Source organism: Stegastes partitus, unplaced genomic scaffold (genome assembly GCF_000690725.1).
Source record: "Stegastes partitus isolate 25-593 unplaced genomic scaffold, Stegastes_partitus-1.0.2 Scaffold2501, whole genome shotgun sequence".
NCBI lineage: Eukaryota > Metazoa > Chordata > Actinopteri > Pomacentridae > Stegastes > Stegastes partitus.
In genome coordinates this window covers 13,400-39,983 of record NW_007580232.1, presented here as the reverse complement: position 1 = coordinate 39,983, position 26,584 = coordinate 13,400, and the positions used below count along the sequence as shown (strand labels likewise).

The 26,584-nt window shown below is 41.1% G+C and overlaps 3 protein-coding genes across 3 annotated transcripts in view; 2 read left to right on the top strand and 1 right to left on the bottom strand.

Annotated features, from left to right (window-relative positions):
• The first annotated feature begins 2,559 nt into the window (after positions 1-2,559).
• Positions 2,560-10,607, top strand: LOC103375202 (cytochrome P450 2J6-like). Its single transcript, XM_008305417.1, has 9 exons — positions 2,560-2,760; positions 5,698-5,860; positions 5,966-6,115; positions 6,449-6,609; positions 6,887-7,063; positions 7,144-7,282; positions 7,471-7,658; positions 7,743-7,884; positions 10,432-10,607. Exons 1-9 carry the CDS (start codon positions 2,560-2,562, stop codon positions 10,605-10,607), a joined length of 1,497 nt encoding a protein of 498 aa, XP_008303639.1.
• An 8,088-nt stretch (positions 10,608-18,695) lies between these two features.
• Positions 18,696-25,617, bottom strand: LOC103375204 (cytochrome P450 2J2-like). The gene is made up of 9 exons (XM_008305418.1): positions 25,397-25,617; positions 23,940-24,102; positions 23,448-23,597; positions 23,196-23,350; positions 22,930-23,106; positions 20,193-20,334; positions 19,912-20,099; positions 19,664-19,805; positions 18,696-19,536 (listed from the first exon to the last, which is right to left on the bottom strand). The coding sequence occupies exons 1-9, from the start codon at positions 25,577-25,579 to the stop codon at positions 19,361-19,363; spliced, it is 1,476 nt and encodes a 491-aa protein (XP_008303640.1). The 5' UTR covers positions 25,580-25,617; the 3' UTR covers positions 18,696-19,360.
• The window catches only part of LOC103375205 (cytochrome P450 2J2-like), an 11,253-nt gene continuing 10,265 nt past the window's right edge, over positions 25,597-26,584 (top strand). The window contains exon 1 of the mRNA XM_008305419.1: positions 25,597-25,638. Within this exon, the coding sequence (XP_008303641.1) occupies positions 25,597-25,638 (42 nt within the window). The remainder of the gene's footprint in view (positions 25,639-26,584) is intronic.

The window sequence follows — 26,584 nt, the reverse complement described above, 5'->3', positions numbered from 1 at the left end:
CTTCAAATCAGCACAACCCAAACATGAACACACATTAATTGTGTCAGTGTCAATGCTAAGCTATCAGTGCTTTTACAAAATAATATTTTACAACCTACATAAAAGTACCAATCTTCTGTTTCAAAGGTCAAGAAGGAATGATTTGCTTATATGACTTATGATCATATTTTTACAATGCAGGTTAATTAACCCTTTCAATGGTGTTATTTTTTTTAGGGCACCGTGATAATGCCGTCGCTGCACTCAGTCCTCAACGATGAGTCAATGTGGGAAACTCCACACTCCTTCAACCCTCAGCACTTTCTGGACCATGATGGTAAATGAATTAGTAATCTACTACAGTCGTGAAGATAAGTCTATGTACGCTTGTAAAGACCATGCATATCATGGAAGTCTTAAAAGTCCAATCACTCCGAGACCTGATGATGGAATTATTGAAACACATGTATTTGTCATGACAAAATAATCAAACATCTTAGTTCTTTCACAGAACTATTATAGGTCTTCTGGAAATATGTCAAAATCTGCAGAGTCAGAAACATTCACACAGCAGCGCTACTATTTGGTTAAGTGTCCCTTGGCCATTTCATCTCAATAAGGTGCTTTTGTTAGCTGTCCACAAACTTTAGGAAAACTTCTGATTGTATCTTTAACTTCTCCTCTTGACAGAACTGGTGCAATTAAACCAGATTTGTTGGCTTCTGACACTGACTTGTTTCTTTGTCATAGTCCACGAGTTCTTGATAGGGTTTAAACTAGAACTTAAACCTTCATTGTAACCTGATTTAACCATTTCTTTGCCACATTTGATGTGTGGTTGGGGTCTTTGTCTTGTTAAAACACCCCACTGCCTCCAAAACCCAACCTTCTGGCTGAGGATTTTAAGTTGTCTTGAATGTGGAGGTAACTCTTCTTCTTCATTATTCCATTTACTTTGTGTAAAGCACCAGTTCTGCTGTCAGCAAAACAGCCCCAGAGCATAATACTGCCACCACCATGCTTGATGGTGTTTTGGAGGTGAAACATATTTCTGGTCATTGTGGCCAAATAGCTCAACTTTTGTTCCATTTGACCACAGAACCTTCCTCCAGAAGGCCTATTCTTTGTCCATGTGATCAGCAACAAACTTTAGGTGAACCTTAAGATGCTGTTTTCAGAGGAAAAGCTTCCTTCTTGTACGGCAGCCTCTCTGCCCAAGGCGATGTAAAGCACACTTAACTGTGGACATGGACGCCTGTGTTCCAGCAGCTTCTAATTCATTGCAGAGCTGCTTTTTGGTGATTCGTGGTTGACTTTGGACCATCCTGACCTATTGTTTCTCAGCAGCAGGCGATAATTTGTCTTTTCTTCCTTATCATGGCAGTTACACAATTATGCCATGCAGTTTAGACTTACAAACTATTGTTTGTATGGATGGTATATTTTCAACATTTTCTGTTAGGAGGCTTATATAATGTGTTTGGGGTTTTTGATTGTGACACAGGTTTTGTTTTGTTTGTAGATGCTGTCAACTGGACAATTGGACAGTTGATATCTAAAATACACACACAGTGTTTTGACTTTCTACTGAAGGTTGAAGCTAATGACCTGCACCACTATAAATTATTAACAAATGCAAAAGTTAACCAAACTTGGGTGTGTTAGACGACTATACTGTCATGGAAATCTGAAAGTTTCACTTTTATCTGCTAAAGAATAAATGTTATTGAACTAATGTGGAGCCTCANCATCATCAGCTAACAGAGCGGGGCAGTTGTCAGATGATGTTACATTTTCATGCTGCAAATAAAATAGTGATGAATGAAATCGTAAAAAATAACTTGCATTCAGTAAACCGCTGACTTTCAGTCTGGGTCGGACAGGAGCCTCCACTGCATTGATCTAGCAGCTTTAGTTACCAGTTACCTCAATAGGTCTAAGCATTAGTAGAGAAAATAAATACATGCATACTTACTTGTAACTAGTTAGGACCTTCAAAGGTATTTTCATGACTGAAGGGCACACTGTCATGACCTGGCTCAGGAGGTCACAACAAAAAAGGAAGAACATCATGATAAACATTTTAATAATTCTTTATTAAATCAAATATGACCAAATTAAATAGCCAAATCAAACATTTAAAGAATAGGATGTGACAATCAGTAAGTCAGATGTGTTTCATGTGCATGAGTGAAAGAAGTGTATGTGTGTGATGGTGTTGGAAGGTGAAAACACAACAAAAGGCAAAATCAGAACAGCACGAATGAACAAACCAAACCAAACCAAACCTTGGGGGGTCTGTGGAGAAAGTCAGAGTAGAGAGACTTAGTTAGAGCCACTGCAGGACTTCAGTAACTTCATCACACAGGTGTGCTGAGTTACTCCAATCAAGCCACTGCAAGTGAGAGACAGGTGAGGGACACTCCCTGGTGATCCCACAGGGGCATAATGCATACATACACACGTACATGCTCTTATTTTGAAGTTCTTGACCATGTTGACTTTATTATAAGACACCAAGAAGTACTTTTACCTGACTGAACTCTGCTCAGTCGCCATAGCTGCAGTTCGAGCAAAGACATGGAGGGAATCTTCAGTGTTCTCGGCTTGGAATGGATAGACAGCAGAAGTTTATTAATATTTTTCTGTGTTTTTCTGCTGCTGGCTGATTTTTGGAGGTACAGAGCACCAAAAAACTTCCCTCCTGGACCGTGGGCTCTGCCTTTTATTGGTGATCTTCATCGCATCCAACCTTCAAAACTTCATTTGCAGTTCTCAGAGGTACAAGTCCATATAATAATAAGAATAATAAGAATAATAAGAATAATAATAAGAATAGGAATCTGAGGCTTGAGAAGCATCATTAAGAGGACCCCTCATGCATTTTGAAATAAATAAATATTACAAGAAAGGTCCTGACTGTCTAAGCAACATCTCAGAGCTTCCATACAACAGGTTCTGGCAAAAATCTGTTTGAAGCAGAGGAAACCATTAATTCAAGTCAATGGATTTGTAAACTGTAGACAGCAGGGATGGAAGTGTATTCCTATCCTTTATAAAAGTAGTATGTAGGAGTACCGATACAGGAAGGTAAAAGACCTCAACTGCATTACATTGTATTTGAAAGCTTGTTACATTATCAATTGTGTAAAATCTACAATTCTACAATTTAATTCAGCAGACGCTTTTACCCAAAGCGACGTACATCTGAGCAGTGTTTATTTTGTTTTGTTTTGTTTTCCGTGACTAATTTGTGACGAGAACGTAAATGTAAAAAGCACCGACAACAAAAATGAATCTCTGTTCATTATCAATTGACGAGTAAAAAAAAAAAAGACTCTGGCATGCCGGACATTCTGGATTGCAGCCATCCTCTATGCCAGTGTTAGTCAAAGTGTGTGGCTCCCCCCCGGATTCACATTCTAACAGCGATCACAGTTTTTCTACAAATATGATCGCCAGTCGTTTGGACATTTAAAATGCCCTCAGCTCGTAGACAAGTCCGTTCATAGCAACTCTGCGAATAGAAAACCTTTCATTGTGGGCAAATTTGTGTTGCACTGTTTTCCAACAAACGTTTGGTCGCTCACCTGTCAGACGAGCTGCACTGCAGACACCTGGTAGCATCTACTGGAGCAGCATGTGAGGCGTTCAGGGAACATCAGTAAAATGTAGCATCTACCGAAGCATCTACCGAAGCAGCATGCGAGGCGTTCAGGGAACATTGGTAAAATGTAGCATCTACCTATAGGCATTTTCAGCAATTGTTTAACCTGTGTCCAGTTAATGAGTGATATCAGAAGAGGATTGATGACAAAATAAATATATTTTAAGGTTAAAACATTTTACAAATATCTAGTCTTGTATCACTGAAAATCATTGCAACATAACTAAGTTATGCAAAAACAACTATTCATCATGCATGGTGCATTAATAGCTGTGGCAATACTGAACCAAAATGAGGGAATGGGGCGACCAAATCATTAGCTGATACCAACAAAGAAAGTTGGAGCACCAGTGCGACAACTGGAAAAGTTAGTCTGAAGCCCTGTAACAGAATCACCAAGTGCAAGAAACCACATCGCTGAGGATCTCGTACTCCCCACTGCTCTTGATATGGTGTCAACAATGACTCATCAGACAACCACCTCAACATTGAAGGGCCCAAAAGATTTTTGTCCTCCAAAGGGGGCCAGGACAGAAAAAAATTAAGAACCACTGGTTTAGATGATTAAACACATAGTTATAGTTATGCTTACAATGGAGTTTTTACTACCATGACAAACATCTATTACAGTTCAACAAAACTGTCAAAATACTTAAAAAGACTAAAATGAGGCTAAAAATGAGACTAAAACTAAAACTGATTGCCCCAGACTAAATTTTAACTAAAAAAAAATAAAACTAAAAGACTAAAATGTGACTTTAATTAAATCCAGTCTTTGGTGAGTGACTAAGACTAAAATGAAATTAAAGATTCTCGTCATAATTAACACTGCATCTGAGAGCGGATACAACACAAGCAAGGTTCTAGTCAGGAGAAAAAGAATCTAGATAAGTGCCGTAGAACAAGTTCAAATGTGTTAGGGCATTGATGCCAATAGCAGGCTGTGTGGGAGGCAACAGAGAAAATAAAAGAAATACGATCTAAAAGCAATCAATGAAATAAATCTAAAAGCATATAAAGATGTCAAGTAAAGGTCAAAGAGCAGAAAGTATGAACAAATAATATTGAGCTAATACTATTGCCATACTCCAAGCTGTATATTTAATCATTACGTAGATACAAGCAGTCATTATTGGGTCCACTGATGGGTTCAAAGTCTGACAGGGAGAGTCTCATCTTGATTCTCATTGTGGAGACATCTTACATCATAGTACATTTAGAAAACAATCCTGTATAAACTAGTTAGGTCAAATGTGAGTCAGTGTTTCTTATACAGCTCTTTTAAGACAACAGCCGTTGCATCAAAGTGTTCTCCAGTGGAACAGATTATGATAAGCGACCTTGAAAGACCCTGATCACACATGATAATAAAATTCTCCTCACGAAGCAGATATCTTACACATGACAAAGAAATATGGCCACAAAACTGAAATGTCACATCTGAAATTAAAAATTTTGACCAGAAAAAGTTAAATATTGCACATTGCATTGATATATTGTACACGAAACAGAAATGCTACACTGATACTGAAACTTAAATTGAACAAACTTTTGAGAAAAGTAATTTTTGCAAATGTTGATATTGCTCAGACTTAACTGTCATTCCTGCAGAAGGAGGAGGAAGATACAGTTTGATGTTGAAAATGCCTCCTGTGGTATTCTGTGCTGTTCCTCAAATGTTTCAGTCTACCGCTGAAGCTGCTCTGATGTTACACTAGTGTGGTGAGCAGGGGATGAGAAGCGCTGTTCATAAAACAGAGTAGTTAAACCACAGAACTTAACCTCACTCATATAAATATCATGGCCAGACCAGGCCAAAAATCTGGAGTCTGAGGCTCCAGAAACATCATTAGGCAGAACCGTCATGTGATAAATTAATTTTTCCAAACACTTATTGCATTTCCTTAGTTGAAGAACAAATTGTGATATGATCAATTGTGTAAGATTTAAAAGAAAATCCAGATGTCAAATCGATGTGTTGAAGTCGAACCTGAATTAATGAGTCACCTCACTGTTTTTTTCCACAATGCTAATTTGCTGTCTGTGCTCAGTTTGCAGAGAAATATGGAACCATTTTCAGCCTTCGTCTCTTTGGTGGAAGGATTGTGGTCATCAATGGCTACAAGCATATAAAAGAAGCCCTGGTCCAACAAGGAGAAGACTATGCAGATCGTCCCCCCGTACCATTGTTCGCTGAATTGATTGGGAATAAAGGTGAGGTTTGTTGCATGTTGTTTCAAAAGTTGTGAGTTGGAGTTTTTACAAAGGCCAGTAGAATCAGACTAATTCTGGTCTGATGCTGTTTTGTGTTCCCAAAAGGTATTGTGATAGCCAATGGTAATCCATGGAAGCAGCAGAGGAGATTTGCTCTTCACACACTCAGAAACTTTGGTCTGGGCAAGAAGACCATGGAAATATTCATCCAGCAGGAGTGTCGATATCTCACAGAGGCGTTCGCAGATCACCAAGGCACAATAAATCACTTTTTTACATACATGTTTTTGAAGTGATGCATTCATTTTCATTATTTGTCTTTTTTATTCCACAGACATGTCATTATTCTTTTCTCTCCAAAAGACATTTGTGAATCTGATTATGTAACAAAATATGGCAGTCATCATAATTTATTGGATATCTGTATTCTCTGTAATAGAACTGACATAATGAATCACTTTACATAAAATTTATTTTTAAATATGTAAAGTCATGATGGGGCAAATTTTGCCAGCCTTAAGAACTTTACTAAATGTGTTCTGACATGCATTTCTGTGTTTTCCCTCCTTTTTTATTTATTTTTTGCAGGGAAGACCTTTGATGCCCGAAAACTGATAAACAATGCTGTGTCCAACATAATCTGCTGTTTGGTGTTTGGACATCGATTTGAGTACACTGATAAGCAGTACCAGTCTATTCTCCAGGACTTTAATGACGCAGTGCGCTTACAGGAAAGTATATTTATCCAGGTGAGTCTCCAGAATCCAAAAATCCTATTCTCATCAGGATTTATGCAGAACACAGTAATAAAATGTGGATTTTAATAGAAATATTATAAAAGGATTCCTCTACAATGTATTTCATGTAAAAATCTGCATTTGAAATCCTCTGTAAGTAAAAGTAAACCAATATTAACAGAAACAAGTACTTATCTGTCTAACAGCTCTTTATCCACTGAAAGATGATTTGACTAGACATAATTCTCTTGTCTGGTAGATGAGTTGATAACTGTTCTCCTGTCTGTAGATTTACAACACAGTGCCCTGGCTGATGAGGTGGCTGCCTGGACCTCATCAGAAGATATTCGCCCTGTTAAAAGAGTTAATTAAGTTTGTAGAAATCAAGATTAAAGAACACAGAGAAACCCTCGACCCCTCATCACCAAGAGACTACATTGACTCCTTCCTCATAGAAATGGGAGATGTAAGTGTTGCAATGTGTTTGTTTTTCGTGTCTTTCTAATCAAATATGTGACGTGATTCCTGCTTCTGTCTCTTGTGTAGAAGGAGGACAAAGACGCTGGTTTTGATCTCAGCAATTTGTGTATTTGTACTCTGGATCTGTTTGGTGCTGGAAGTGAAACTACTACCACTACTTTACGCTGGGCGCTGCTATACATGATCCATTACCCTGACATACAGAGTGAGTGTACGAGTAATATCTGCCATGGCTGCATCTTTTGTAGGCATCTTGCTATGACTTCATATTGTCAGAGGTGTCTCACAGATCAGTCCTATATTGGGTGAGAATGTGTGTGATATGTAATTCCCTCTCTCAGTCATCTTCTCAGCACACAAACTGATATTATTTCTTGCTTTTACTTTGTGCAGAGAAAGTCCAGGCTGAGATAGATGCTGTGATTGGTTCATCCAGACAGCCCTCCATGACTGACAGAGAAAACATGCCCTACACTGATGCAGTCATCCATGAAATACAGAGATATGGCAACATCGTCCCACTCAATGTGCCCCACATGACTTACAGGGACACCACACTGGATAAGTACACAATCCCAAAGGTACGCAATCCGCAGGTAACACTTAAACATAAAAATGTTCTAAATTACCACAGAGCCAATAAGAAACAAATCCTATTTCTTTAGGGCACCTTGATAATGCCATCACTGCACTCGGTTCTGAACGATGAGTCGATGTGGGAAACTCCACACTCCTTCAACCCTCAGCACTTTCTGGACCAGGACGGTAAATTTAGGAAGAGAGAGGCCTTCCTTCCTTTTTCTGCAGGTGAGTCAGCGGTTACAATCCTTTAATGTGGCGTTCTACCCAAAGGCCCTACGAGGTACTGCGATTGCTTTCATGAGTAACCACTCACTTGAAGTATTCATTATATATTTTTATTCATCTACTTTGTGAAAACATCCGCTGATGTTCTCTGGACACAGTGTCAGTAATGTTCCTCTGATCTCCCAGTCTGGCCTTTCAACATTATACAGCCTCCTCCAAGTGATCCAGCTGGGGTTGATTTGGCCCCATCTTCTGTCCAAATGACTACTTAATCTGACATGGCTCTCCTCCTTATAGCCACGACCATCTCAAGAGTCTCTTTGCCATTTCAGTGGTCCTGTGGATGGTTCTTTTCTTCCTCTCACATTCAAAATGCCCAACTGGCTGTAGGTTCTCACGAAGGAACAGAATTCCTCTGCACTTACCTTTGATGAAAGATACCTTGCTCTGCATCCACTCTGCCGACAGCCGTTGAACTGTCCTTGGAGAGGTTCCTTTCAAAGGCCTCTTCCAAATGATCTTCCCGTGGGACTTTCAGTTCCAGCAGCACAACTTATTTGGTGAGCTTAGACACCAGGACAACATCTGGTCACAGTGTGGTGGGTATGGTCCATGAACAGCTCACATCTATGGTTTTTGTCGCCTTGAAGTCTTCCTCCAAGAATCTGAAAGGCAGTTGCAGTTTGTTGCGGTGTCTGTAGAGTGCAATGCTACTCAGACTATTTGGCAGCTCCAGCAATTTCCTCAGGTGGTTGGTGACCTTCTTCTCAGGCTTTGAAATACCCAGGTAGGCCAGAGTTCTCCACTATTTTCAGCCAGTCACCCAATTCAGAGCAGGTCAAGGGGATGGTGTCCTTCCAAGAGCTGTCAAAGATGTTACCCAAGCTTTTGAATGATTTTACTCTAATTGTTGGGATGTTTGTGCCATCCATCCATCCATCCATCCATCCATCCATCCATCCATCCATCCATCCGCTTTTGAAGGGTTGGGTACCAGGGGCAGATGAAGTAGGTCATTCCTGATGTCCATCACCCCAGCAAAGCCTTCCAGTTCTCTCTGGTTGATTCCAGGTCAGATGAGTTATGTAATCCTCCAGGGAATTCTGGGTCTACCCTGTGGTCTTCTCCCAGGTGGACTTGCTTGGAAAATTCCCAAAGGAAGTCTCCCAGGAGGCAGATGAATCAGATGTCGAAACCAGATTGACTGGGTCCTTTCGACACAAGGCGCAGCAACTCTAGTCTGAGCTCCTTCTGGATGTCTGAGCTTCTCATCCTATCTCTAAGACTGAGCCCAGCCACCCAATAGAAGAAACTCATTTCACCCGCTTGTGCCCACAAGCCCACTTGTTCTTTCGGTCACTGAAAGAAACTCATGACCATCGATGAGGTTGGAAGTAGGTGGACTGGCAATTCAATAGCTTCCCTCCGGTCCCCATTTTTATAAATGGAAAGCACCAGTGCCCAGAGCCTTCAGCATCTCAAGGCAAATCTCGTCCACACTTCAGCAACCTCTTCCACAGATATTGGTGAAGATTCAAGGAATTCCTCGACGTGCACTTTCCACTGACTGACAATATCTTCAGTCTGGGTCAGCAGTTCTCCACTCTTTGGCTGTATACGACCTCTGCCAAGCCCTGCCTCCCCTTCCTGAGATGTTAACCAATTTGCCAGAACTTCCTTAGAGCCGACCAAAACTCATTCTCCATAGACTCTCTGAACTCCTCCCACACCTGAGTTTTAGCTTCCACAACTGCCATGGCACAGCCCTTTTGTCTAACAGGTACCTGAGTGCTGCTTCAGGAAACCACAAGCCAACCAGGCCTGACAAGCCTCCTTCTTCAGCCTGATGGCTTCCTTCACCACTGGCATCCACAAGCAGGTTTTTAGATTGCCACCATGACATGTAATAGTGAATGTGTTACTTTTCTCCTGCTTTCTTGTACCTTGTCTTCAATTCTTTAATCTCTAGCCTGATATTGTGGATCCTCACTACTCAATCAGTCAAAATTGGGTTGACATCGTTTTCCAACTGCGTCCACAATGACTTCATGTTAGTTGCCATTTAATTGCCCTCCCCTTAAACTTGATGGTTGAAGGGTTAGCTTGCAATACTTGGAGATTCTGGGCATTTCTGGGTGATTTTGGACCTGGACCTTCCCACATCTCACCAGCTTAGACACCTGTGTTTTTGTACTGCATCTGTTCACACCAGACACTTCTTACTTGGTAGCTCTTATGTTATCTGTGCTGAATGTGCATGAGTAAATGTCACCTTTCTCTTGTACTGTTACATTAAATTACATTGCTATTTCCATTGTCTTCACATGTTTGTAAGTTGACTGTTGTAAAAGTATACTAACTAAAAGCTCTAACTTACACAAAATTTTATTTTTATTTTTAAAATGCACAAAGCCATTTCAAGTACTGTATTTTGTTTAATATTAAATACACACACACACACACACACACACACATATATATATATATATATATATATACGTTTAAATTGTATAAATGAAACTAATCTGCTGTATTGTGTATTCTCAGGTAAGCGGGTGTGCCTTGGGGAACAACTGGCCAGGATGGAGTTATTCCTCTTTTTCACATCCTTCCTCCAGAGATTTTCATTCTCAGCACCTGATGGAGAGCTGCCCAGTCTGGACTATAACTTGGGAGGCATTCGCAGTCCAAAGCCTTACCACCTTTGTGCCACATCACGATAAACCACAACACACAATAAATCCATGTTTCACTACATTTGTCTTTCAATGCATCAATCATGTCTACTGTATATTTTAATTTTTCTATAGTGTGAGTAAAAATATCCTTTGTAAGTATCTTTAGCCAACAGACCTTTTGAATAAACAATTATGCATTGTTAAAATAATCTGCTGCAGTTGTGAAAAAAGTTTCCCTACAGTTGTAAAGACCATGTATATTATGGTAGTCCTGAGTGTTCAATCGCTGCTGGAACTCTTAAGTTTTTATTTTGGAATGACGGAAACGCATTTTCAGAAAAGAAAAAAATAAATTAAAATTCTTCCTTTGTTAAGTTATCTTTCAAGGTTTTTTTTTTTTTTAGCCACTGTGCCTTTTCAATGAACTGTTGTTGAAATAATCTGCTATATTCAAACATGCAATGAAATCCAGTGTACCTTACAGTTCTTAACGGAAGTCACTGGAGCCATTGATTTGCCCATCACAGTCATTTTGTCAGACTTGCAAAAATTTGATTTGTGTGTAAATCAATAACCTAAGATTAACTCGTGCTTCTCATGCAGACTGCTGTGTTAAAATTCATACTGTGGTTTCAATCTAAGGTGTGGTACTTCCTTGAGCAGCGGTGGAGAAAGTAAATGTAAAATGTAAAACAAAATGAAAACTAGCTGTTTGACTCTGAAAGGAATCAGTTTGCCATATAGCATAGTCATGGAGACTTGGCAGTGTGCAATATGTCTGAATTACAACCACTTTGGAGCATCACAATCTGATCTATGTATCCTGTGCATGTGAGTTCTCACTTCTGTAATGCATAAACATGTACGTATATCTTCATGAAATAAATTAATCAATCTGTGAATTGTCATGTTGAAATAATTCGTCCATGGTCACAGTGTGATTAACCTGACCTGACTATAAGCAATCTTTCTGTGGTTTTGTAATATCTCCTTGAATTAAACATTTTGATCCACTACCTCAATAAATGTCTGATGTCATACAGATAACATTTTGCTTGGTGGCAGAGCGGGTTGTCCTCCAATCGCAAGGTTGGTGGTGCAATCTGCACCTACGAGATAGTGGAAGAAGGCCCAAGGACACGGAGGACCCAATCAGCTAGCTGAAACACATTCTGTGCACATTCTCATGTAATAGTATAAGTACACTGGATTAGGGAGAGGCAGTGAGTCAGACTTCGTGCCCTGACATTACCTTTGTTGGTGCTAGGGTGAGGAGTTTGATCCAGAGCTCTGTGTGCTTATTCAACTATCTGATAAATAAATACATTGAGTGAGACCTAAATATCTTCTCCTATTGCTTCATTAAACAAATGTGCAGGAGCTGTTTCACACATAGTTTAATTTCTGGTAGATTGAGATTCAACTCCAACGATTCTTCTAGTCAACATCTAGCTTGTTCTTGAATCTGTGTTGGTCAATGCCCCTCCTGTTCCTGAGCCTGTTCAAAGGTCAAGAAGGAATCATTTGCTTATATGATTTATGATAATATTTTTTACAACGCAGGTTAATCAACCCTTTTAATGGTGTTATTTTTTTCAGGGTACCATGATAATGCTGTCGCTGCACTCAGTGAACAAGGATGAGTCAATGTGGGAAACTCCACACTCCTTCAACCCTCAGCACTTTCTGGACCAGGATGGTAAATTTAGGACGAGAGAGGCCTTCCTTCCTTCCTTTATCTGCAGGTTAGTCAGTAGTTATAATCTTGTAATATGGTGATTTAGCCATGTAGTGATTTAAGGCTTCAAAGAAGCCAAATAGCACCTTTTCCTTTTACTGTGTTAAACTAACCAACTTTGCCATTTAGACTCTCCTCACATATGTTGGCATGTTGGTGAGTGAACTGTAGTGAAAATGTACAAAATATAAATATTTCACCAGTGCAGTGAATTAAAACAAACAAACAAGCAAACACAGTTTTAGCCAATGTCATGTCAAGTACATCATTATGTTCAATATAACAATATATAAATATATGAATTGTGTGAATGAAACTCTGCTGTATTGTGTATTCTCAGGTAAGTGGGTGTGTCTCGGGGAACAGCTGGCCAGGATGGAGATATTCCTCTTTTTCACTTCCCTCTTTCAGAGGTTTTCATTGTCGGCACCTGTGGAGCCCAGTCTGGAGTTCAACATGGGAGGCATTCGCTCACCCAAACCTCACCGCCTTGCACCGCATCACGATAAACCACTGTACACAATGAATCACTGTGTTCCACTACATTTATCTCATAACGCATCAAGAATATCTGTTATATATCTTTCTGTATCCGTAGTGTGAGTAAAGCATCATTTGGAAGTATACCCAGCCACTATACCTAATAAACCATTGTCCATCCATCCATCCATTACCTCTACACCGCTTAATCCTCACTAGGGTTGCAGGGAGCTGGAGCCTATCCCAGCCGACTTAGGGTGAATAATAAACCATTATGCATTATTGAAGTAATCCACTGTATTCAAACATGCAATAAAGTCCTGTGAACATTTATTTGCTTCACATGCAAATATTTGATCCAGCAACACCGCCGCAATCTCCGGGGATGCCTCACTGGCGGAGGAGCTCAATCACTTCTTCACCCGTTTCGAGGCTGAGCCACCGGCGGGGCCCACACTGCAACTGACATCCCCCCACAGCCAGACCTTCACTGTGCAGGTACAGGAAGCGAGGAGAACCCTGAGGGCAGTGAACCCCCAGAGAGCTGCAGGACCTGACGGCGTGACAGGGAGGCTGCTGAGGGACTGCGCTGACCAGCTAGCTGGGATTTTCATCAGCATCTTTAATCAGTCCCTCACCCAGTGCTCCATCCCACCCTGCTTAAAGTCCTTCACCAGAACAATATCAGCAGTCTCAACAACTACCGGCCAGTGGCACTAACCCCCATCATGATGAAGTGCTTTGTGAAACTGGTTCGGAGTCATATCCATTCATGCCTGCCACCCACACTCGACCTCCACCAGTTTGCCTATAGAGCCAACCAGTCTACGGAGGATGCACACCACGCTGATACAGATGGAACAGTGAGGGAGCTACGCAAGGCTGCTCTTCCTGGACTTCAGCTCGGCTTTCAATACTATCATTCTGAGCAGATTGGTGAGTAAGCTTGGGGACCTGGGTCTCTCCCACAACANTCCACTACCTCAATACATGTCTGATGTCATACAGATAACATTTTGCTTGGTGGCAGAGCGGGTTGTCCTCCAATCGCAAGGTTGGTGGTGCAATCCCCTGCTCCTCCACAGTCAAAGTGTCCTTGGGCAAGACACTAAACCCAAAGTTGCTCCCAATGGCAGGCAGCACCTTGCACGCCTCCATGGTTGTCTCCCATGAAGTCCAGTTTGGCTCAAACAACGACGGATGGTGCAATCTGACACTGATGTACCTTGACCTTGGAGTTCACCTTTAATGTGTTTAGAGGTTGTTCTGGGCTCTTTTGTTACCAGTCGTATTGTCCGTCTCTTCGATTTGTCATCAATGTTGCTCCTGCGACCACGTCCAGGGAGGTTGGCTACAGTCCAATGGATCTTCAATATCTGAATAATATGTGCAACTGTAGTCACAGGAACATCAAGCTGCTTGGAGATGGTCTTATAGCCTTTACGTTTACCATATTTGTCTATAATTTTCTTTCTGATCTCCTGAAACAACTCTCTCCTTGGCTTCCTCTGGTCCATCCATATAGCAAATTTTAAAGAATAGATTTGCCAAAGTGCTTTCCAACAACTGTTATGACCAAAATTAGGTGCGACTGGGCTTGCTGCATGGTCTTTAAACAAAAGGCAAGTCTCCTGACAGGGAATCTTAACAGAGACTGTAATCTGATTTATATTTTTTTATTGGCACTTGAGGGTATAATGTTCATATTTTGTGTTTTACAAATTTTTTCTCAGTTGCAGGTCAGATATGTGTTTATCATATTATTGCTTTATTAGATATATTGCATGCTCTTCCCGTGCAGCATGGGTTCTCTCTGGGTTGATGAGTATTAAACAGTGTATAGCTAATGGGTCGGTGAATTCATTGGGTTTTTGCTGTTTTCTCTGATTGTTTACTCCATAACTCTTCTGAGTCACCAACATCCCATAATCACAGTTTTTTTTCCAGTTTGCAACAGAATGAGCTAACACTATTTTCTTCCCCCAAGAGCTCTTCTGGTCCTCCATCATCTCTTAACACTGTCCTTCTCTCTACAGTTCTTCGTAAACAATCCCAAGTTTGGTCTCATACAACCCAACAACAAAATGAAAAATATAATGTTCTCTCTCTTTACAGCTCTTCTAGATCAATCAACAAGATATAACACTATTCTCTTTCAGCTTTTCATGTGCAATAACATTATGTTTAACATTGGTTTTAGCGTTTTTTACAGCAATAAAAGAATTGTGTTCCATGCCATACCTGTACATGTGTGAATTTATCAAGTTCTACATGTACATATCCATGTGTAAACTCACCATGTCAAAGCTGTACTCATCCATGTGTAAATTCACTTTGTCATATATGTATAAATCTATATGTAAATTCATCATGTCTGGTACATTGTCTGTATGTGACCTTTATTATAATCTTTATTTTTTAGCCTTATTGTACCAGTAATTTCTTGTCCTTCTTTTATGCCTTATCTGTATCCAGCTGCTGTAACTTGTGAATTTGCCCAGTGAGGGGTCAATAAAGTTTATCTCATCTTATCTTAGTACATTTCACCTGAAGCTTACACTCATTGATGTTTGTGTTTGGTTTGGATGACATCAGTGAGTCACATTCATATTCTTAACTCTTTTTGGAGCATAGGTGATTCCATTAACACCCTCCAAAGAAACAGTTCCATTCTGGCCAGAGGCTCACCTATACACACAGGTTTACTTGAAGAGAAACATCACAAACATATGTCTTGTTGAGTGTTGGTGCAGTTTTATTGTATCTTACAGAACTAGCTGTTTGTTATAACTGTAGAACACTTGTGAAGTTGTTGTTTAGTCTCCTCTATGAACAAGTCCGTGCACTGGTCACTGCATTGGACTGCATTTACACTTTTTGTGAAGCCTCCAGTTTTTTATCATATGAATCAAATAGCAGTAATGCCAAACCAAACAGTAGCCAACCACTGAAGTGCATTGAATCAAAAACTACTGCAGCTGATGAGGTGGCCGCCTGGATCTCATCAGAGGTTCTTCACTCTGATACACAAGAACATTGACTTTTTAAAAACTGAGACCAAAGAACACAGAGAAAACCCTCGACCTCTCATCGCCAAGAGACTACATCGACTCCTTCCTCCTAGAAATGGGAGATGTGAGTGTTTCACTGGGTTTATTTTATGTGTGTTCTCTTGCTTTTCCAAAGTCATGTCTCAACTGATACCCACTTTTGTCCCTTGTTTTACTGATAGAAGGAGGATGAAGATGCTGGTTTTGATCTCAACAACTTGTGTAACTGCACTCTAGACCTGTTTGGCACTGGAACGGAAAGTACTAGTGTTACTTTATGCTGGGGGTTGCTGTACATGATCAAGAACCCTGACATAAAAGGTATGTGAATGAGTAGCCTAAAATCTGCCATGTGTCATGGTTTTTAGGTTTATGTTGTAGATTGTGTGTTTTATATTATGGCATCCCCCTTCCTCATGTGAGTTTTTACTTCCTCCATTTGTCTGTCTCCTTTCTCATTTGATTGCCCTCATTAGTTTCAACTGTATCTTGTGAGTCACCTGTGTCCTGTCTCTTCAATTAGTTCTCAGTGCCTGAATAGTCTTTCTCTTGTCATGTGCAATTTCATTGATGTTCTCCTCCTGTTTTCATGCTTGTGCTCCATGCTTATGCTCTCAGGTTTATGTTGTTTGGATTTCTAGTTTTTTGGATTAACCAGTCCATCTGTGTCCCAACCCTCACCTATGGTCATGAGATCTGGGTCGTGACGGAAAGAATGAGAGTGTGAATACAAGCAGCCGAAATTAGCTTCCTCTGCAGGGTGGCTGGGCTCAGCCTTCGAGACAGAATGAGGAGCTCGGACATTCGGAGGGAACTCAGAGTAGAGCCGCTGCTCCTTCACGTCCAAAGGAGCCAATTGAGGTGGTTTGAACATCTGATTCTGATGTCATGTGGGAGGCTTCCTCTGGAGGCTTTCTGAACACGTCCACCTGGAAGGAGACCCCGGGGAAGACCCAGAACCCGCTGGAAGGATTATATCTCTCGGCTGGCCTGGGAACACCTCGGGATACCCCAACAAGAGCTGGAAAGCATTGCCGGGGGGAGGGAAGTCTGGAATGACCTGCTCTGCTTGCTGCCTCTCATGAACCAACCCTGGATGAGCGAAAAAAAATTAATGGATGGATGGCTCTTGGATGGCATGTGTTGGCTCTTGATGGATGGATGAATGGATTATGTTTTTGGATGTAAGGCTGCTCTTCCTGGACTTCAGCTCGGCTTTCAATACTATCATTCTGAGCAGATTGGTGAGTAAGCTTGGGGACCTGGGTCTCTCCCACAACATCTGCCACTGGATCATGGAGCTTCTGACAGACCACTCCCGGAGGGTGAGAGAAGGACCCCACCTGTCCTCAGCACTGAGCACCAGCACCAGCTCTCCATGCGGCTGTGTGCTAACCCCCCTACTCTGCAACCTCTACACCCACGACTGCACATCAAGTTTGCGGATGATACCACGGTGGTGGGGCAAATCTCTGGAGGAGATGAGACCGCATACAGAATGGAAGTGGAGTGACTGTCAGTCTGGTGCACCACCAACAACCTCATCTTAACACCTCCAAGTCGAAGGAACTGATTGTCGACTTCAGGAGGTGTAAACCGGACATTCAACCCATCACAATAAATGTGGACAGGGTGGAGATGGTGCCAGACTTCAGGTTCCTGGGCACCTACATCAGTGAAGATCTGACCGGGACTATAAACTCCACTTCAATCCTGAAGAAAGCACAGCAAAGACTCTGCTTCATGAGGATTCTCAGGAAGAATAACCTAAAAACTGAGCTCTTGGGGTCCTTCTACTGCTGCTCGGTGGAGTCGGTGCTGAGCCACGGCATCTCACTGTGGTTCTGCACTGCGGCAGAGAGGAAGCAGCTCCAGAGGGTCACAAACACTGCCCAGAGACTGACTGGCTGTCCTCTTCCATCTCTGAAGGAGATTCACAGTAGTCGCTGCCTCAGGAGAGCCTGCATCATTACCAGGGATCCCACACCACCCCTTCAAACTCCTACCCTCAGGGAGGCGTTTCAGGGCAATAAAGTCCCGAACAAACAGACTAAAGAACAGTTTTTATCCAAGAGCTGTCATTGCCCTGAACGCCGCAGATTCTCAATAATCATTCTTACCTGTGCAATAGAAAAATCTCTGTTCATACACCAAGTGCAATGCTCCTTGTGCAATATCAGTACATACCAAGTGCAACATTCCCGGAATTTCTCGAACGCAATATCCTGGTTGGTTTTTGTTTTTTATTTTTTATTTCATATTCATATTTTTTATTCTCTATTGTATTTTTTTCTATTCTTCATCCCTTTGGTCAAGTAAATAATTGTCCGTGGGTGTGAATGTGAGTGTGCTTGGTTGTTTGTCTCTCTCTATGTGGCCCTGTGACAGACTGGTGACCTGTCCAGGGTGTCCCCTGCCTTCACCCAAGGTCAGCTCAGATGGGCTCCATCCGTTTTGATGATGACGAAGGTTTTGTTTTGTTTGTAGATACTGTCAGTAATGTATTCACAGGATAAGGTGTGACCGAAAATAAAACAAAAACAGGCTATCTTTTATGAACCAAAGTCTAGACTAAATCAATATTATTGAAGACAGATTATCTAGAAAAGTACAACTAGTGACAGCTTTAATAACTGGACAGTTCCTATCTAAAACACACACACTCACACTCACACACACACACACACACACACACACACACACACACACACACACACACAGTGCTTTTACTGCAGTGAAAGTTGAAGCTAATGGCCTTCATGACTATGAATCATTAACAAACGCAAAAGTTCACTAAAGTGGTTGTGTGTCAGTGTCACTATAGTGTCATATTAATCTAAAAAAATAACCTAAAAAATCCTGTTGTATCCCTCTAAGAACAACACTTTTATTGAAGTCATGTGGAGCCAATGCATAATCTAATATAAATGATAATGGATTATTCATTAACACATTATTGTACATGTTCATGATTGTGACATTAACTTATCTGATAACCTGCAAATACACGGTTGTGGAATAAATGATAGATGCTGTCAGTACATAATATATTAAATTCCCTTACTTTCAGACTGGTGTTTTCGGTTCTGTTTTCCAATGTATTCACCGAACTTCACCAAACTTAGGAGGTGCGGAAGAAATGTATAGAGGTAATAGCCTGAAAACACTTTTGTAGCTGTAGCATGGCTGCACAAGTCAAGTCAAGTCACCATTACTTATATAGCAAATTTAAAACAGTAGATGTTGTGCCAAAGTGTTTTCCAAGGACTATTGTGAACCAATAGGTGTAACTGGGCTTGCTGTTTTGGTCTTTAAACAGAAGACAAGCCTCCTGACAGGGAATCTTAACAATCTTGTTTTTTCTTGACATTTGGAGTTAAACTGTTAACATCTTGTATTATACAAAACATTTCTCAGTTGCAGGTCAGATAAATAATCATCATGTTATTGCTTTATTGAAGATAATTGGTTTTTAATATGTTCCACATGAAACACGCACTCTTTGATGCTTGTGTTTGGTTTGGATGACATCAGCGAGGCACAGCCAGCATTCTGAACTCTTTGGGAGTATACGTGAATCCATGAACACCCTCCACACTGGGCATTTCTCCAGGAACAGGAGAGAAGGTGAAGCGTTGGAGGAGAGACGTAAAGAAAAGGAACAACTCCAATTTGGCCATGTGTTCCCCGATACACACTCGTTTACCTGAACAGAAACATCACAAACATTTGTCCTGTTGACATCAGTGTTGGTACAGTTTTATGATATCCCAAAGAACTACCTGTAGTAAATGCTTCTTCTATATGTGAACTCCAATCACTGTAAAACACACCTGCTGAAAATGGTAAGAAGGCATCTTTTCGGAGGAACTGGCCCTTTGAATCCAAGAAATGCTCAGGATTGAAGATATCAGGAGTCGCCCACTCATTCTTATCGAACAGCACAGACCCAAGGATCATAGTAACAGATGTTCCCTGGAAGGAATCATTAGATGTTTTTGATATTAGCTGTGTATCAATATGTTACAGAATTTACAGCTTGACATTTATCTGTGGGTGAGACTGGTCAACAGTCCCTTACCTTGGGAATTAAGTATTCTCCCAGTGTAGTGTCTTTTGTGGCCATTCTGGGTAAACCCAAGGGAACAATATTCCCCAACCTCTGGGTCTCATGGATGACGGCCTCAGTGTAGGGCAGGTTGGGTCTGTCGGCCATTGTGGGCTGACGAGACTGTCCGATCACTCTGTCTATCTCTGCCTGGACTTTCTCTGAAAGAGGAAACGGAGTAAACCATGATCTACAAACATCTATAACCGTTACTGGTATATTCCACTGCTTATTGAGATTAATAAAATACTAACCCTGTATCTCTGGGTAGTTCATCATGTATACAAGGCCCCAGCGTAAAGTGTTGGCAGTTGTTTCTGTCCCAGCCTCTATCAGGTCAAGAGTGCAAGCCAGCAGATTTTCAGTGTTGAAGCCAGCCTGGGGATCCTCTTTTTTCTAATGTGTTAATGGAAAATACTCTTATTTTTGATGACGTGATGCCATAAGCTACTTTATAGATTAATGAGAGTTGGCAGGGAGGGGAGGTTAGCCTGCAATAATGTTTATGTGGACATGTGTCATGATAAGATTCACATGAATCCCAAGGTTTTCAAAAGTATTAAGCAGAGCATTGCATTGTAACAATCAATGCATTTTTGTTATCAGTGTGATGAAGTTAAGCTGGAAGTAATGTTAATGTTGTGGCCCACTGGTTTATAAATGTATGTTACATTCAAGTCTTTGCCAAAGGAGTTAACACATTGCTGATTAAGCCTGTCAGTGGTTGATAATCTAGCACAGAAATCAATCTGTATTTCACAGAACACCAAAATTTTAATTCTGGAGTGTATTCTCATGCTGGCACAACAGTAGCACTGAATCAACTAGCAATGATTGTTTTTCCAGAGCTGACAAGGGGAGCAACCAAAGTGATGGACATGTAGTAGGCTACAGCAACTAGGAGCACAGCAGAAAAACTTTGGAAGTATCAAAGACATGTTCATGATGCTCTTGACAAGCTCCTGGTTGCTGTAGCCTTGTTGGTCTTCCCTCTCCCATCTGCAGCTCTGGTAAACCAGTCATTGATAGTTCACATGAAATGCATTGCTGCATTGCTGGTGCACCAGTGCAGGAATGTCCCCAGAAACACAAGATTTTAAAGTGCCTCCTCAAAGTATTCATCCCACTTAGAAGTGTCCGCCTTTAGTTGCTTCTTAACATTAAATCATGGCCAATATAATAAGAGGTGTTTTCGTTTGTTTCTTTCTTTTTTACAAGAATTTACAAAAAAAAATCCTTATTTGTGCAATGTGAAGAGTAATTTCAATCAATTAGAAATACAAAATGTAAAATAAGTGATACTAAGTGCATAAATATGTATTCCCTTCAAGCCAGTATTGACTGGTTGCAATTATAGCATTGAACATCTGTGAATAGGTGTCAGTCAGCCTTGTTCATCTGGACACTGCAATTTCCTCTTCCTTGCAAAACTAATTGAGCTTTGTCAGCTTACACAGGGCTGGAGAGTGAACAGTCCTTTCAAGTCCAGTCACAAATTCTTAGTTGGATTGTGGTATAGGCTCTGACTCAGCCACTCCAAAACATAAATCTTGATATCTTTTAATTGCTTCTGTGTTTTGGCTGTATACTTCAGGTCATTATTTTGCTGGAAAACAAATCTTTTTTCAAGTTGCAGTTCTCTTACACACTGCATCGGCCTGTCTGCCAGGATTTCTCTATACTTTTACAAACCTTCCAAGGCCTGCTGCAGAGAAGCATCCCTAAATTATGATGCTACCACCACCATGCTTCACGGAGGGGATGGTGTGTTTGTGATGATGTGTGGTGCTTGGTGTTCATCTTAAACAGTGTCTAGTCTGATGAACTAAAGGCTCACTTGTGTTCTCATCAGAACAAAGAATCTTCTTCCAATTGAGCATGGAGTCTTCTGCATGCTTTTTGGTGAGCTCTAGTTGAGAAATAATTTGAGCTTTTTTCAACAGTTACTCTTTTACCACTCTCCCCAAAAGCTTTGACTGGTGAAGAGCTCGCAATATATCTTTAATTTATTTGATACTACATTGTAGAAATTTTAACATGATGGAGTCTTTCGTGTAAATTCTTGTAAAAAAGAAAAAAAAACAAACAAACAAACAAAAAACAAATGAACCATGATACAATGTTGAAAAGCAATAGAAGGATTTTTGTTGGCACTGTAAAACTCCAATACAGGGAGATTTACCTGATAAAGCCCCAGTCCAACCCCTTTCAGTCAAGTTCACTAAATCAACATTAAGTGAACTTGACTGAAAGGGGCTGGACTGTAACGGCAGCTCATCCACCAGAGGGCGCCCTAGGGGATCTCGTGCTGCTCTGGGGCTCATTCCCTGCAGGTGTGTTCTCTACACACCTGCAGCTCGTGAGGCTCGTCGCTCCAGGGACAGAAGGAGCAGTCACCGATCACTCACTGCCTGAGTGTTAACCATAGTGGTACACTCAGAGTATTTCTTGTGCTTCTTTCTAGTGCATGCTGACTTTTTCCCTCTCTGAAGGTTTTTTCCCCGAGTACCTGCTCCTTGCTGATGCTCATTCACAACCAGCCTGTGCTAACCCGCTGCTCTCTGGAAAACTCTTCTCACAACCGGTACGCTTCAGCTATTCACCCCCACTGCACTGACCACCGTATGACCGCCCGGCCACCCACCAGACCCTCGTCGACATCCCACCCGGATTAACCCTCATCATTACACATTCCCTGCTCTCTGTGAATAAAACCTCTTGTTCAAAACCTTTTCTCCTGAGTGTTCTTCTGCATGTGGGTCAGGAGCATTAACAAAGCCATGACACACTGTGTATTTTGTCCTCCAACACTTTGACTTGGAGTGCAATATAAAATGATCTGTTAATGTAGTGGCCAGTTTGAATATGCAGATTTTTTTTTTTTCTTGTTTGTGTGTTCTTCTGGACACTTGACTAGACAAACTCCAAAGATTGTGAATTCCCCCTTCAGCATGTTCCCTGAGCTTTACTGAAAATGTGGAAACATGTTACCTTCTCCATTTCTGCCAGGTACATATCGATATAATCACGAGGGTCATCGGGGTTCCACTCCTCCTGGTGTTTTTCTATTTCCTTCCTCAAGAAATTCAAGATCACCCTGTAGTTGGCGTGTACAGTCTGGTGAGGTCCTGGCAGATACTTAAACAAGCCAGGGAAGGCATCATACAGCTGTTGATGGGGAAAACTCTCAGATCTGTGGCACACCAGCTATATGATGTCTTTGGAAATCAGAGCATAATATTTGAGACAGGAATTACCTGAGCTGGGCCAGCTAGTGCAATTGTGTCATTGTCCAACTGTAGAAAGCTGCGAAAGCTTTGATCGCTGTATTCGAAGCGGTGTCCAAAGACCACGGCGGAGATGATGTTACTCACTGCATTTGTTAGGGTGTAGTGGGGGTTGAATGGTCGTCCTGGAAATATGTTGAATTCAGTTCAAATTATTAGAATTCATACGAGAAAAATCACTTCATTGCACTTGAGTCAAGTGAATTCCTACAATCTACTTGCCTTGTTCATCTTTGAATGCCTCACAGAGGAAGTTGCTCTCTACTTCAATATATTTTTCCAGTGACTTCTGGCCCTCTCCAAAGTAACGCAGGTGAGTGTTGGCAAACTTCCTCTGCTTCTTCCACAGGTAACCGTTGCTCAGACTTATACCTGTGAGGATGTTACAATGAACTGTTAACAAAGCAGTCTCTGCACAAATGTTGATGCACGTATTTCCAAATAAGATGCATTGAACAGCATGTTTTTATCCTGTGACTTTACATATTTTGTAACTATCACTTACGTCTATCAGTTCAAAAACAATGGGTGGTTTTTACTACTTGAGTAGAGCGTGGTGTATTTGTGAGTGTAGATCCAATGATATCAACACTTTTATAATAAATCTTTCAACAGTATGGATAGATTTTTTTTTTTCTGGAGAATTACCTTGACAGTAAAAAATATTACTCATAGCATACACTCATGCTCTCTTACACTAAGTGAAGTACTTACCAAGGCCATGAAAGATATCATTGAAGAGAGGGACAACTGGTCGATCCGCAAAGCTGTCCAGCTGGTTGAGAAGAGCCTCTTTGACCATCTTGTATCCTGAAATAAACACCAACCTCTCACTGCCTTTCCTCAGGCTGAACACAGGGCCGTACTCCTGAGCCAGCTGCATTAAAAAAATCAAAATAAAATTTCAACAGAGGAAATGTGTCACAAAGACTTTAAATGCTCCTGGAATTCTGATAAAACCAAGAAGAGAGAACACATCACTCCAGTTGTCAGATCTTTGCATTGGCTTCCAGGTAAATATAGAAAAGGCCCTAATTATTATTTTCTATAAGTCTCTGAATGATCAGGGCTTCCACTGAGTAGAAGTCTGGTAGGAATAGTCAGCTGACAATGCCCACTGCTCAAACCATCCATCCATTATCTATACACCGCTTAATCCTCATTAGGGTCGCAGGGGGACTGGAGCCTATCCCAGCCAACTTAGGGTGAAGGCAGGGGACACCCTGGACAGGTCACCAGTCTATCACAGGGCTACACTTAGAGACAGACAACCAAGCACACTCACATTCACACCTACGGACAATTTAGAATCACCAATTAACCTCAACATGTTTTTGGACTGTGTGGGAGGAAGCCGGAGAACCCGGAGAGAACCCACGCTGCACGGGGAGAACATGCAAACTCCACGCAGAAAGATTCAGGTGCCCCCACTGGGACGCGAACCGGCCACCTTCTTGCAGTGCTACCAACTGCGCCACCTTGCAGCCCCCTGCTCAAACCAAACATGGTGAAATGGTATTAGGCTGCTCACTGCTGGAATCAGCTCCCTACTGTCCCACTCGTAGCCATTTTTAAAAACGAAGCTAAAGATCGATCTTTTTCTGCTACTTCCTCTTATACATATGCCACTTTTATGCCTCCTAGAAATTCTGGATAAAACCTGTCAGTACATTCATTAAAGTTGTCTGTACTTTGATTTATTTTATACTTTATTTTTAAATCTTTATATCTTAAAATGTAAATGTTTTATACTACTTTTGTTCTCTTTCTGCATTTTAATGCACAGCAGTTTTTGTGGATTAAATACTTTGAATGGAAAACAGTGACAAACACATTGTAAAAAGGATTAATTTTTAAGTAGTTAAATCCTCTTTGAAACCACTGCTACAGACGGTTGATCTTTGCTCTTCTGCTCATGAACGATGTTCTCTGATACTGATGTGATTTGTACATTGATGTTGATTTGTGAAAAATTTGAGAACAAAAACCTTTAAGTTGCAGTCTTTTGTTATTTCTTGTTATTTCTTGTGCGCTTGTTTTCGCAAGGCTGCTGTCTGCAAGCCAGATTGCTTCACTGATATTAAAGATTTGCTCTAAGTTTCGTCTCTCTGTTCTGGGGAAACACTCAGGTTACATTGCACGTATTGTGAAACTTTAACTGTTCAATTCACCTTCTTCATTGTTTGGTTGTCAGCTCCAGTGAAGATGTTTCCTAGAAAAGGCACAGCCCAGGGTCCAGGTGGAAAGTTAGGAGGCCTCCAGCTTCTTATCACATCAGTCAAAAGCAGCAACGCAAAACCAAACAGCAGCCAACCACTGAAGTGCATTGAATCAAAAAGAGCCTGAAAAATCATGATGAAAATATTTCAAAATGCCCTCTGAGAAACCACAGTTGGATCCTGCTGACAGGACTGTAGTGTGTCTTTTAACATCTGGATGAGGAGTTCAAAGGACAAGGGACAAAAAAAAGTCCAAACAAGTTTATGTAACACCCTCGTGAGGATTAAGCGGTGTACAAAAAATGGAAATGGAATGTTATGTAACACCGCTGGCAACTGCTGACTAGTGGACAACAAAGCTGGAACTTGACTGCTTCCTACTGCCTCCTGCATGTAGGCGTGGGTGTTGCATTGTTTTAGGATATTATAGATTGAGCTACTCAGCACTATATAAAGTTTCTCTGCACATTAATCATGTCAGACTTGCTAAAACTTGATGTTTGTGTTTAAAGTGAGATTTAATTCATACTTCTCATGCCGACTGCTATGTTTTAAATTTCATACCGTGGTTTCAGTCTAATGATTGGCAGGTGGGACAAAACAGTTGCTTTCGGAGCTGTTTATCGGGTAGAGAAAGAATGATATGTTATCAGCAAGCTTCTGGGTTTCCCCTGTTACGGCTTTAAAGTTAGAGATAGAAAGCAGCTAGCGAAAGAAAACCACATAAACATAGTGACCTTGATCAATGGTAAGAGAAGCACTCAGAGCCTTTATTTGAGTGTAGGTGCTATTACCACGCTGAAATAATCCTAAAAACCAATAACAATCTTTAAGAGTGCATCCATGATAGGACCAGGCGGGGGTGGCACAAGCCATCTCACCGATTTCAATGAAACTTTGCCAGTTTAAAGGGGTCCACCCAAAACTACTTCAGCCTAAGTTCAAGGAAATTTGGTCAAACTGGGGGGATTTCACCACCCCTCCTTGTTTTTTTTGCAAAAATGACCAAAAATCGCCTAAAAAATGGTCAGAAGTATAAAGCTCTACTGCTGTGAGAATTCAACCAAATCTTTTCATATTTTCAGTGAATGTTATCCTACCCAAGGACAATCTATTGTCAACGTTTCATTCTCCTACGAC

Coding starts and splice junctions, on each gene's coding strand:
- LOC103375202 (XM_008305417.1), top strand. CDS start 2,560: ATGGAGGGAATCTTCAGTGTTCTCGGCTTGGAATGGATAGACAGCAGA. Junction 2,761..5,697: donor TTCATTTGCAGTTCTCAGAG/GTACAAGTCCAT, acceptor GTCTGTGCTCAG/TTTGCAGAGAAATATGGAAC. Junction 6,610..6,886: donor AGGAAAGTATATTTATCCAG/GTGAGTCTCCAG, acceptor TCCTGTCTGTAG/ATTTACAACACAGTGCCCTG.
- LOC103375204 (XM_008305418.1), bottom strand. CDS start 25,579: ATGATTTTTCAGGCTCTTTTTGATTCAATGCACTTCAGTGGTTGGCTG. Junction 20,335..22,929: donor ACCTGGCAGAAATGGAGAAG/GTAACATGTTTC, acceptor TTAACACATTAG/AAAAAAGAGGATCCCCAGGC. Junction 19,537..19,663: donor CTTCTTACCATTTTCAGCAG/GTGTGTTTTACA, acceptor GTTTCTGTTCAG/GTAAACGAGTGTGTATCGGG.